This window comes from Mytilus trossulus, chromosome 13, assembly GCF_036588685.1.
Source record: "Mytilus trossulus isolate FHL-02 chromosome 13, PNRI_Mtr1.1.1.hap1, whole genome shotgun sequence".
NCBI lineage: Eukaryota > Metazoa > Mollusca > Bivalvia > Mytilida > Mytilidae > Mytilus > Mytilus trossulus.
This window is the reverse complement of record NC_086385.1, coordinates 62343117-62356322: the sequence shown is the minus strand read 5'-3', so window position 1 is coordinate 62356322 and position 13206 is coordinate 62343117. Positions and strand designations below refer to the sequence as shown.

Genomic DNA, 13206 nt, shown 5'->3' with positions numbered 1-13206 from the left:
TCATTACAATTAATTAACATAGTAAAGTAAACATGGGATGTCTGATCAAAAGATATAGTCAATTAACCAAAAACACTGCTCCCAATACAAATTCTCTTATAAACCTAGAATATATTGTCAGTATTACTATATACATTCAATATTACAAATCATCAAAAACTGACAGAACAAACAAATACTCCTTTGAAATGGTGAACAATCTTCCTCTGAAAGGGTAAGCAAATCCTGCTCTAAAAGGGTAAACAGATGCTATTCTAAAAGGGTCAACAGATTTTCCCCTAAGAGAGTTATTCAATTAAATCCAGCTTTGAATGGGTAAGCAAATCCTGCTCTAAAGATGCTGAAAGGGTAAGAAGATCCTGCTCTGCTAGTGGCACCTGTACTTAGATGATCTTCAAGTTGACATGTCTCTTAACTGTAACATGTATAATTGTAGAAATGTTGCAATGTCTCCCAATTGGGTCCTTGAATCATAATCATAATCATAATCATAGTAATACCATTTAACTGATAAAAAATGGTATTTGTTATTTACTTGATTTATGTAATGAAATTATCAATGAGAATTTATTCAATCATTACTGGGTATATAGAAATGATGCTTTCTCTGCCTGAAGAGAGAATCACAGACTCTAGCTGTGTGTCAAATCAAATGCATATCAACTCATGACATATTAAAGTTAAAAAAAAAACTGACAACGCCATGGCTAAAATAAAAAAAATACCAACAGATAAACAATAGTACATACAGTACACAAACCACAACATGTATTGTCGAAATTCGCATCTGGTGCAAGAAAATTGGTACCATTGATTTTATTACTATCACTGGGTCGATGCCTTTGCTGGTGGACTATTAGTCCCTGAGGGTATCACCAGCCCAGTAGCCAGTACTTCAGTACTGGCATGAAAATATGGATTTTTAGTGTTTTTAAAATTTGCTGTTACAAAATATTAGAAATTATTATAAATTAAGGAATGTATCTCCCTCATGCAAAGCTCTGATTCCTTTCAAGGATTTGGCTATACTTTGTCAACCTTTTGGATTCTAGCTTTTCATCTTTTATATAAGCATTGGATTTCAAACATTTTGCCCATGAGCATCACTGAAGAGACATGTATTGTCAAAATGCCCATCTGGTGCAAGAAAGTTGGTACCGTTTATTTTATAGAAACCTAAATACTGGGCAACAGGAACCCGATCAAAATCTGGGTTGATCTCAAGTGCTGCAGAAGGGTAAAGATCCTGCTGCACATGAGACATCTGTCATGTTCCACATGTTGTTTATTTGAGTACAAACCAGTATGAAAAGGGGACAGGATTATAGGTACTTCATTGGGAATATATCAGCTATCATCTATGAGGCAGATATTCCATAATGGTTAACTTAACTCGTGAGATGGCAGCTGTAATACATGTATTATGAAAGGATGATTTTAACATCACCACTTGAAACTCTTTGTCTAATAGCTTCCTTGTGAGTAGCACTACGGTATCAAGGAAATCCTGATAGCAAATACAAGCCCTGGAATATACTATTAACTGGGAGGGAGATAAATACTCTGTATGCAGGCACTGCTGGTATGTTGCCACGTAGAAATGGAAAGTTAACATTTGGGAAGCTGAAATAATTCCTTTTTGTCTAAGGTGTATATAAATGTAACTAGTATTGTTATCAAGTTTTCAAATATTTGAATAATCACAACATTATCAGTGTGTACTTTAATATATAATATGTTCTCAATGTCATTTTATCAGTGATAATTATTTAAGTAAAATATATAGACTGGATATTTGCACCAAAAATGGCGTTTTCTCAGTCTATAGGGAAAGCACAGACTCCTGCTGTGTGTCAATTCTGTGAAGAATCCACAGAGATTAAGTGGAAGTGTATTAATTGTGAGCTATTCCTATGTCAACTGTGCAGCTCAAAGATTCATAGTAAAAGTAAGGCATCTATGGAACATGAAATTATTAATTTAAAAGATATTGAAACCGTGGATTTTGCCAATACAATGCGTCAAGTGGATCTAAAAAATATGCAATGTACAATACATAGTAAAGAAAAATGCGTAATCTATTGCAAAGACTGCAGTGAGCCTGCTTGTTTGAAATGCATGATTGAGGTTCATCAAAAACGTGAATATAAAGCACTTGATGAAGTTTATGACGGACTTATTGGTGACATAAAAGACCTAGAAGAACAAATTGGATTCAATCTTCAGTTGTATAAAAAAGAAAAAGATCAACTTCAAAAAGTTCTATCAGATGGGGAGACAAATTTCCACGAAACAAGGGAGACAATTTTACAAACTGAAAAGGAAATGAAAGAAGCTGTTTCAAAACACGCTAAAGAACTCCTACAAGTACTAGAAACAAAATGGAAGCCGTCAGAAAATATGATCAAAACAGAACTTTCTTCCCTTACTAGCATTCAGGATGAGTTGGAAACCAGAAGGAACAATATAAACCAAGTGCTGCAGTCACAGCAAGTGGCAGAAATTTTCTCTACAAGTAAAACTTTAGAGAAGTCATTGCCAAAATATTCAGCTAAAACAATCAACCATAATAAGTCAAAGTTCATTCCTACCAAAATGCAGGGAAGAATTGGAAGTCAGATGTTAGGTGATCTATATACTGTTCCAGACTTTGATCTTATGGACACTTATCAAAGTGAGGTTAAAACTGTGTCATGTTTACTTTTATCTAGTGATAATAATGCCTTTATAGGAAGCTATCAAAATGAAAAGTTACAGAACATAAAACTTGAAAATCACAATATCAAAGTGGAGAAAGAAGTTAAGATACCAGTCTATGATATGATATGGAGAAATAATGGTGAAATACTTTTGTCAACTACAGAGAGTGATCTGAAACTATATACCAAAGATGGACAGTTACAAACATTCCAGTCCTTTTCTCCACTTCAAACTTTAGGAGTTCATCTAACTAGAGACAATAAGATAATTGTAGGTTTGACAGACTCTTTTGTGATGACTGCAACAGAAGACAGTATCAGAAAACTTGTAGTTATGAACCAGGAAGGTGACATACAACATACTATAGAACATGATAGTGACAATCAGAGACTGTTTAACCATCCTCGTAGAATCAATTCCTTCAATGATAAGATAGTAGTTGTAGATATTATAAACAGTGCGCGGGAGGGTAGGGTAGTGATGTTAGATTATGGGGGACAGCTTCATTGGTCATACAATGGTTGTAATACAACCAATTCTGATCAGGCTAATTTCTATCCAAGGGTTGTGACAATTACATCTACAGACATGATCTTAGTTTCTGACTGTTACAATCATGCTATACATATCTTAAATCCTGCTGGGGAGCTTTTTGTATGTAAGGATGTAAAAAGCTTAGGAATAGAATTACCTGTATGTCTTGATATTGATGTAAATGAATTTTAATGGATTGGGTGCAAAGGTGAGAATGCTAAGATACACAGTGTTAAGCTGATATAACCAAGAGCCCCCCCCCCCCCCCCCCCCCCCCCGCCTTTTCCTATCCAAAGTCAGTACCATCTCTTAATCTGTGCTTTTTAAAAAAATTAGTTCATTTGCAAATTTTCAAGATGATTTTTGTTGAAATCAAACAAAGTTTAATTTAGGACCCAGATTTTGACCAACTTGAAAAATGGGCCCATAATCAAAAATCTGAGTACATGTTTAGATTCCGCTTATCAAAGCACCCCAAGATTTCAATTTTTGTTGAAATCAAACAAATTTTTTTTTGGACCCCTATTTGGACCAATTTGAAAATTGGGCCTATAATCAAAAATATAAGTACATGTTTAGATTCAGCATATCAAAGAACCCCAAGGATTAATTTTTGTTAAAATCAAACTTATTTATTAAAAGTTTAATTTTGGACCCTTTGGACCTTAATGTAGACCTGGGAACAGTATCTAACGTTAATATATATGTTCCTGTGTAGACCACTTTGAAAACGGGACCAAAAATTAAGAATCTACATACACAGTTAGCATATCAAAGAACCCCAATTATTCAATTTTTAATGAAATCAAACAAAGTTTAATTTTGGACCCTTTGGGCCCCTAATTCCTAAACTGTTAATGGTACCAAAACTCCCAAAATCAATCCCAACCTGCCTTTTATGGTCATAAACCTTGTGTTTAAATTTCATAGATTTCTATTTACTAATACTAAAGTTATGGTGTGAAAACCAAGAAAAATGCCTCTTATGGCGCCTCAATTCCTAAACTGTTGTGACCAAAACTTCCAAAATCAAGCCCAAACTTCCTTTTGTGTTCATAAACCTCGTGTTTAAATGTCATAGATTTCTATTTACTTAAACTAAAGTTATAGTGGAAAACCAATGTGTCTTTGGACAGCAACGAAAACTACGCTTACGTCATACCAGTATATGACAGACCGCAAATCTTTTTTGCCGTCATAAAAAAACCTGCAAGAAGTCAAATTTGAAAACCACGATATAAGAGTAGAGAGAGAAATACCAATAGAAGTGTTTGATTTGGCAATGACAAAAACTGGAGAAATACTAGTATCATCTAAAAGTGATTATCTTAAACTTTATACACAAACTGAATTGAAGACATTTAAATGTTTTTCCCATTTGAAAACTTTGGGTGTTCATGTCACAAACAACACTAGGATAATAGTGAGGTTGGTGGAATACTTATTTCTACCTGCATCAAAAGACTATATAAGAAAACTTGCAGTTATAAACCAAGAAGGTGACATACACCATACTATTGGATATGGTAGGGATGGACAGAAAATGTTAACTTATCCCCGTAGAATTTATTCTTTTAATGATAAGATATTAGTTGTAGACATTATAAACAAAGATGAGGAGGGGAGGGTAGTAATGTTAGATTATGGGGTGTGTGACCCATTGGACCTACAAAGGTTGGGAAAGTAGTTATTCAAATCAGATTGAATTGTATCCAAAAGATGTGGCAATTACCACAACTGAATAGATTTTAGTTTCTGATTCAGTGAACCCTGCTTTACATGTTTTAACTCCTGCTGGAGAAGTCATTCTATGTAAGAATGTAAAAAGATTAGGAATAGAATTACCTTGTAGTCTTACTGTTGACACAAATGAAGTTTTGTGGATTGGGTGTAGTATATGGGGACCAGACATAATAAAGAAAAGCTGTGTTAAGCTTACATAACTTAAATTACAGGCTTTATGATATTTGAACATGTATATAAGAGTAAGGGAGCTTACCATTTGATTTTCTGGAGGGGCTATGATGAAAATTGAGTAAAATGAAAAGTCAGGATGGGACACTTAAAAAAAAAAGATCTTTAAATGGTAGCTCCCTAAATATGTTTGTATAAAACTGTGACGTGTTTGCAGTTAAGTTAAAGTTTCACTTGAAATTGAATCACATAATAAACTTAGCCATTTGTTCCCTTTATATCAATTCTTCTTATTTTTATTTTCCTACATTTAAAACTCTTTGTTTCAAAAACCTAAAATTTACCTAAAAATCAGCATATTCATTGTCATTATTATTCCTCAAGATACCTTCAAAATCATATATAAAAATAAAAGTTATGTTTAATCATCCAATGGCCCAATTTTTTATTGTGGTAAATATATCATTGTTCAAGGTTATTACATATAAGGATTTTTTGTCTGCATACAATTTTAAGCATACAGAAAATGTGTACTTTGTGAATGTGAACATTTAAAGTAATGGTTAATATATATTAACAAAGCAGAAATACACAAAGATAAGTATTTAATGATTCATTAAAATCAACAGTATGGCACAAGGACTTTTAAAACTTTATAGTGCATTATATACCTTGGTTAAACAGTTTTTTTTTAAAAAGACCAATAAATTTAATATCAGCTATTTTATTAAATGTATATATAGATAATAGATAAGATAATATGACCTTGTTGACCTTTGGTAGTTTTCTACCAATGAGGAAGTAAAACCTATTTATAAATCACACATAGTGACTGAAGTGTCTGGATATTATAAGGAAATGGCGTTTTCTCAGTCTATAGGGAAAGCACAAACTCCAGCTGTGTGTCAATTCTGTGAAGAATCCACAGAGATTAAGTGGAAGTGTATTAATTGTGAGCTATTCCTATGTCAACTGTGCAGTTCAAAGATTCATAGTAAAAGTAAGGCATCTATGGAACATGAAATTATTAATTTAAAAGATGTAGAAACAGATAACTTTGCCACTTCCATGAGGAAGGTTGATCTAGACAACATGGAATGTACAAAACATATTAAACAGAAGTGTTTTTTTTACTGTAATAAATGTAGTGAGCCGGCTTGTTCTGAATGTGTAGTGGAGACCCATAAACTGCATGATTTTAAAGCCATTGGTGAAGTGTATAAAGATATCATCTCTCAAATGAAGAAACTCATCGACACATTTAAATCAAATATTCAAATCTTTAAAAATGAAAAAGACAAACTGCAAAAAATGCTTTCAGATGGGGATACAAATTTTCAAGAAACAAGGGAAATAATTCTACAAACTGAGAAGGAATTGAAAGAAGCTATATCAAAACATGTTGAAGACCTCTTACAAGAACTTGAAGCAAAATGGAAGCCTTCAGAAAATATAGTCAAAACTGAACTTTCTGCCATGACAAAGAATGAGGATGAACTGGAAACCAGGAAGAACAATCTAAACCAAGCCCTACAGTCTCATCAAGCTGCAGATATTTTTTCCACCAGTACAAACTTAGATAAGCCATTACCAGAATATGTATTTAAAACAATCAAATCTAATAAGACAAAATTCATTCCGCAAAAAAATAAAATGCACGAGAGAATTGGAAGTCATGTGTTCGGTGATCTTTATACAGCTCCAGAATTTGAAATCATTGACACTTATCAAAGTGAACTTGAAAATGTGCCATGTATACTTTTATCTACTGACAATACTGCCCTCATAGGAAACTTTCAAGATAAAAAGTTACAGAAAATAAAATTTGAAAATCACAATATAAAAGTAGAGAAAGAAGTAAAGATAGCAGTCTTTGATATGTCATTGACAAGAGATGAAGGAATATTTGTGTCATCTCTAGAGAGGGATCTGAAACTATATACCAAAGATGGACAGATAAAGACATTTAAGTCATTTTCCCCATTGATAACGTTAGGAGTTCATGTAACCAAAGATAATAAGTTAATAGTAGGATTGACAGAATGTAGTACAGTTATATTTCCCCCAGCAGAAGACAGTACCAGAAGACTTATGGTTATGAACCAGGACGGTGACATACAACATACTATTGAATATGATAGGAATAATCAGAGACTGCTAACTTACCCACATAGAATCAATACTCTCAATGATAAGATAGTAGTTATAGACATTATAAACTTTGCACGGGAGGGTAAAGTAGTAATGTTAGATTATGGGGGACAATTGCATTGGACCTACAATGGTTGTAATAGTACCAATTCTGATAAGGCTAAATTCTGTCCAAGGGATTTGGCAATTACCTCTACAGACATGATTATCGTTCCTGATTCTTTGAATCATTCTATACATGTATTAAATCATGCTGGTGAAGTTATTTCATTGAAAGATGTTAAAAGCTTAGGAATAGAATTACCTGTAAGTCTCGATATTGACAAAAATGACACTTTATGGATTTGGTGCAAAGGTCAGGCTAAGATACACTGTGTTAAGCTGATATAAAAAACAGAAAGTCATTTTAATCTGACTTGTTTATGTTTATGCTCTGACTGATAATAGATCAGACACTTTCATTAAAGCTACAACACATCTTTGTGTTTCATCTAAAGGGTCAGTTCCTCGGTCAGTTCATGGATTTTGATCACACAAGATTTACATAGAGGGGAAATTGACTACACTTCAGCTGAAACATTTTGATTGTCACTTGGTTACTGTGTTAAGTTATCAATTGCAAGCATTTTCTCTTTATCAATCAAGATGTTGATAGGCAAGAATACAAATAAAAGGGAATGTAAAAGATATCTTTAGATAGCTACCCAATAAAATTACAACCACAGAATAATTTCATGAATTAGAAGCCATTTGTATCAGACTTCTAAAATTTTTATTTATAAATATGTATTGTTTATTTGCTCATATTTTGGAATGTGACTCTCATATATACAAAAGGAATGAAATAACTAATAATCACTTAAAATCTTTTATGTCTAGTTTGACAAGAAGTGTAATTCATTAATCATGATTACGTTAGGTAATACACAACTCACTACTTAATTCTTAGATAACACCTTAACATACATCTATGGTGGTCTGGTATTGTAATTAACATCCCCTCACCCAGATCATTATACTTATCTATGAGAATTCAATTTGTAGACAACTTTAATAATGAATTTAGAATCAAAATGTTTAATTGAATTTCTGATACATTTGTTCTCTGTTTTAAATCAATGAGTAATGAAATTTAGTTTAATTGGAAGGAATATTTTTTTTTGTCAGAAGTATGCACATGTTTGGGGTCATTTATAAAAGGCAAACGTGAGATTCCAGTGGCGGATCAAGAATTTTTCATAATAAATTAAGCCAAAATAATTTTAGAGGTTAAAGAAAGATAACTCATATTGAAAAATTGAGTTTTGTTTAAGTATTTTATCAATCATCATCTGATCTTAATGTATATGCATGTAATTTTTTGAAGTTAAGGAATATCTTTAAAGTTTTGGTTTACTTTTTATGCAATATTTATATGAACTGTAATATGTGCTATTTGTCATCATTTGTCATTAAATCTAGTCTGTTACTTTTATATAAATTGTGTTCTTTGAAACCAGTTTGGGTGATAAGTCTAATTTAATTCACTTAAAAAAGAAGAGGTGGTATGATTGCCAATGAGACAACTCTGCACAAGAGACAAATGACACAGTAATTAGCATCCATAGGTCACCAAATGGCCTCCAACAATGAGCAAAGCCCATATTGAATAGTCATCTATAAAAGGCCTGAAATGTAAATCAATTCAAACAAGAAAACTTAAACGTAATTAATGTACAAAGAAATTAATGAAAAACAAATATTTAACACATCATCAACTGACAACCACTAAATTACAGGCTCCTGAATCATGTCTATCAAACAACATAGAAAGGGTCCCAAAAATGAATTGTGTAAAACCATTCAAACAGGAAAAACATTGGTCTTATGATAATCTAAAAAAAAAGAACAAGAAACATTATGAAACCACCTCAACAAACGACAAACAATATGTACATCAGGTACCTGAATTGATGTAGGACAACAACCCTGACTCAGGAATCTGTCAGGACAGGCATGGTATAGATGTGTCAAGGGTGACTCGGGACAGGCATGGTATAGATGTGTCAAGGGTGACTCGGGACAGGCATGGTATAGATGTGTCAAGGGTGACTTGGGACAGGCATGGTATAGATGTGTCAAGGGTGACTCGGGACAGGCATGGTATAGATGTGTCAAGGGTGACTTGGGACAGGCATGGTATAGATGTGTCAAGGGTGACTTGGGACAGGCATGGTACAGATGTGTCAAGGGTGACTCGGGACAGGCATGGTATAGATGTGTCAAGGGTGACTTGGGACAGGCATGGTACAGATGTGTCAAGGGTGACTCGGGACAGGCATGTTATAGATGTATTGTATTGTATTGTATTGTATTGTATTGTATTGTATTGTATTGTATTGTATTGTATTGTATTGTATTGTATTGTATTGTATTGTATTGTATTGTATTGTATTGTATTGTATTGTATTGTATTGTATTGTATTGTATTGTATTGTATTGTCATTAGGGTGACTTTTCGTTCTGGTACCCTTATTTTGATCTAATTGTGGCTGTGAAACTTACATAAAGTAGTTCTTGGGTTGATGTAGCTTTGAAATAAACAGAATATTAGGGAAATTGCAACAAGAGTTACAAGAATGGTGATCTTAGTTAAAACTGTAGAAGATGGTTACATATAATAAATCATCAAGTTAATAAAATATGACAAAGGTTCACCATCTTGAAATCTGCAAAATTTCATAAAATGTGAATACAGAAAGAGACGCTCATATTTATTGTACAAACAAACATTCTAGAAACTTTGAAAGCTCTGAACTGAAAACTAAATGATATGTTAATTACATAACATAGGGGATACCTGCTCGTTTCCTTCTATGTCCTACATTTACCACTCTTTTAAATTATATTTGTACTTCTTGCAAACCTGTAGTGTAAGCATGTAATGATAATAATTATGTGCTGAGAATAAAAGGGGGGGGGGGCTTCTTTTTCCAATGCAACCTTGAAATACAAAACACATTTCACAACCAGTGTATTTCTCTCCCCTTATAACAGTCATACTCAGTCTTTTGTATCCACATAATCAAGACAAGACAGTGGGTCATTTTGCTACTTCTTTAACATAAAATCTTTACACTGAAGACATAATGAAGTATTATTCCTACCTGTACATACAAGCCATATATCTTCCCCTCTGTCTGAGCCAATGAGTCATGATATAACAGCATGTCTGACTGACTGTTACTTATTATAGAATTGTATATCTCTCTCACTGTTACTTATTATAGAATCACAACATTGTATATCTTGTCATAGTAAATACACAGTTTTTGTTTGAAGCTAATTCAACACAACATCAAAGTGAGCAAAATACAAACAAAGTAACATTTCTAAGGGGGAGAAGGATGGGGTTCACTAAAGGATGGGCATGCTCTTATACACCTAATACATGTTGTTTTTCATCAAGTAGCAAAACAAATATTAGGAGAGAGAGAGAGAGAGAGTACATGCTCTTATGCATTGGACTCTGCTCAAAATAAAGAAAGAAAGATGGAGAAGGGAGAAAGAGAGATTGAGAGTACACACATATCTCATATCAGTTGTAAACTTTGCTACAAATAAAGAAATTGACAGAAAGAGGGTGGAAACATGCCTATAAAATACTGTAAATTTTGCTCTGAATGAATAGACAGAGAGATGCAGAAGATGAAAAGGGATGGATACATCAGGTCAAATGCACATTAGACTAGCCTATAAATTTAGCGAAAGAAACACAAGGGAGAAAGACAGAACTGAGAATGAAAACATAAGCACAGTTGACATAAGGCTCCAAATACAGAGATTGAGAGCAAAGATACAGATGGCAGAAAGAGAGAAAGAGATTGGAAACATGATCTTATGAACTGTAGGTCACTAGGCTTTAATTAAAAAGATAGTGAGAAGGATACGAAAGTGAGAAAAAGAAACAAAACATACTCTGATGCACTGTTGACTATGCACCCAATAAAAAGATTTAGAGTGAGGTACATAAGGAAGAAAGAGAGAAAAAGAGTGGAAACCTTGTCTTTTGGTAGCTGACTATCATGTTTCGATACAAATATTTTGAGAGAAGAGAGATCAATAAAATCCACAATCTGATGGATTTTGTCTAAACAACTGCGAACAGTTACTGTAAATTCAGAAATCATTGCGAGCATTTATTATTGCGATTTTGTCATTTTACACTTGAATGTGATTTTTTGTTGTTACGATTTTGAGAAAAGTCATGCTTAATTCAGTTAAAATATTACAAAATGCGAGTTTTAATTATTGCATTTACAAGTCATTCGCATTATTCGCAATAATAAAAACCTCGCAATAATTTCTGAATTTACAGTAACTTGGTCATTGTTTTGACAGGAACCCTCTTCATTACGATATTCTCCTTTTAAAAAAATCATCATTATCAAATAAATGAGATTTTCAAAATGTCAATCAGATCATGATGGCAACCAAATTAAACCAAGGACAGTGGTGGATCCAGAAATTTTCATAAGTGGGGTCCACTGACTGCCCAAGAGGGGTCCCGCTCCAGCCACGCTTCAGTGATTCCCTATATAAGCAACCAATTTTTTTCCAAAAGATCTGCCTCTGAAGGCCAAATGTTTTAACAAATTTTCAATATTTTTTCCATACTGTAAATACAGAAATTATTGCGAGGTTTTTATTATTGCGAATAATGCGACTGAGTTGTAAACGCAATAATTAAAACTCGCATTTTGTAATATGTTAATTGAATTAAGCATGACTTTTCTCCAAATCGTAAAAATTAAAATCGCATTCAAGTGTAAAATGACAAAATCGCAATAATAAATGTACGCAATAATTTCTGAATTTACAGTATTAACAGTGTCTCAACCAAATCCCTTTGAAAGTTTGAACTGCACATATTTTGCTGATTCTGGCGAGTGTGGGATTGATAAAAATACAGAAGTGCCAAAATCTTGTATATCTTGCTGATATGTTTTTTTCTGTTTACATTTTATCTCTATATTTGTTACTATTTGCCCATTTAAGACATAAATGGTATAAAAAGATATAAGACAAATATTGCGTTTTATACCTTTGTTCATCTTTCACAATGCTGGCCATGTTGATTGACCATCTGGGACAATGGAAACATTTTTCAACATAGATACCACTACGATGATGGTGGTCAAGTTTGGTTAAACTTAATTGGCTCAGTAATTTATAAGGAGAAGATTTTTGTAAAAGTTAATGTATGGTGACATTCAGACATCAGTTGTCAAGTAATGATAAAGCTCACTTGGCCCTAAAATAAATTAATTAAAATGAGAAAAATTGGCCAAAAATAAAGATAAACAGAGAAACTAGACATCATTGAGATGGGAGCCATCTCTGTGGGCCCTGTTGTGAATATCGTGGGCTAATCAATTTCTATCTTCATCATATGACACGAAATTGTCAACTGAAACCAGAGTTTTTGACCTTGAACTTTCTCTAATAAGTTGTACACACATTAAGACACACCACACCCTCTAGTGTTTTTTTTAATTTACATGTCAATTATAAACTTTGGACTCATAAAGGTTCTCTAGATATAGAGGAAACAATTTGTTACAGACAGAAAGACAGACTGATCACTATACACATTACTTACACCATTCGGCGGAGCCCTAATTATAGAAAATAGTTAAGGACACACCCATCAAGAGATTGCAGACCCTCATATCTCTATAGTTAAATTAAAGCATTAGAGAAAAAAATCTTTAAACTTACATTTTCTGGTACTGCATGTTTTTCATATTTCACAGACAATGTAATAACTTTCTGTTTCACATTTTCAGCCTTACTCCCCAGTATACCTGACTTGACATTTTCAGCCTTACTCCGCAATATACCAAACTTCACAGTAGTTTTGCCTGC

General features: G+C 33.2%; 3 protein-coding genes across 3 annotated transcripts in view; 2 read left to right on the top strand and 1 right to left on the bottom strand.

Annotated features, from left to right (window-relative positions):
- The window catches only part of LOC134694557 (uncharacterized), a 32243-nt gene extending 21730 nt beyond the window's left edge, over window positions 1–10513 (bottom strand). Inside the window, exon 1 of the mRNA XM_063555571.1 lies at window positions 10446–10513. Coding sequence (XP_063411641.1) covers window positions 10446–10508 — 63 coding nt within the window. The 5' untranslated portion in view covers window positions 10509–10513. The remainder of the gene's footprint in view (window positions 1–10445) is intronic.
- LOC134695274 (tripartite motif-containing protein 54-like) lies at window positions 1807–3484 on the top strand. The gene has a single exon (XM_063556494.1). The coding sequence runs from the start codon at window positions 1807–1809 to the stop codon at window positions 3424–3426; it is 1620 nt and encodes a 539-aa protein (XP_063412564.1). The 3' UTR covers window positions 3427–3484.
- On the top strand, window positions 5977–7689 carry LOC134695273 (uncharacterized). The gene has a single exon (XM_063556493.1). It carries the CDS (start codon window positions 6007–6009, stop codon window positions 7687–7689), a length of 1683 nt encoding a protein of 560 aa, XP_063412563.1. The 5' UTR covers window positions 5977–6006.
- Window positions 10514–13206: the final 2693 nt, after the last annotated feature.

What these genes read in the sequence shown, in the direction of transcription:
- LOC134695274 (XM_063556494.1), top strand. Translation starts at nt 1,807, where the DNA reads ATGGCGTTTTCTCAGTCTATAGGGAAAGCACAGACTCCTGCTGTGTGT.
- LOC134695273 (XM_063556493.1), top strand. Translation starts at nt 6,007, where the DNA reads ATGGCGTTTTCTCAGTCTATAGGGAAAGCACAAACTCCAGCTGTGTGT.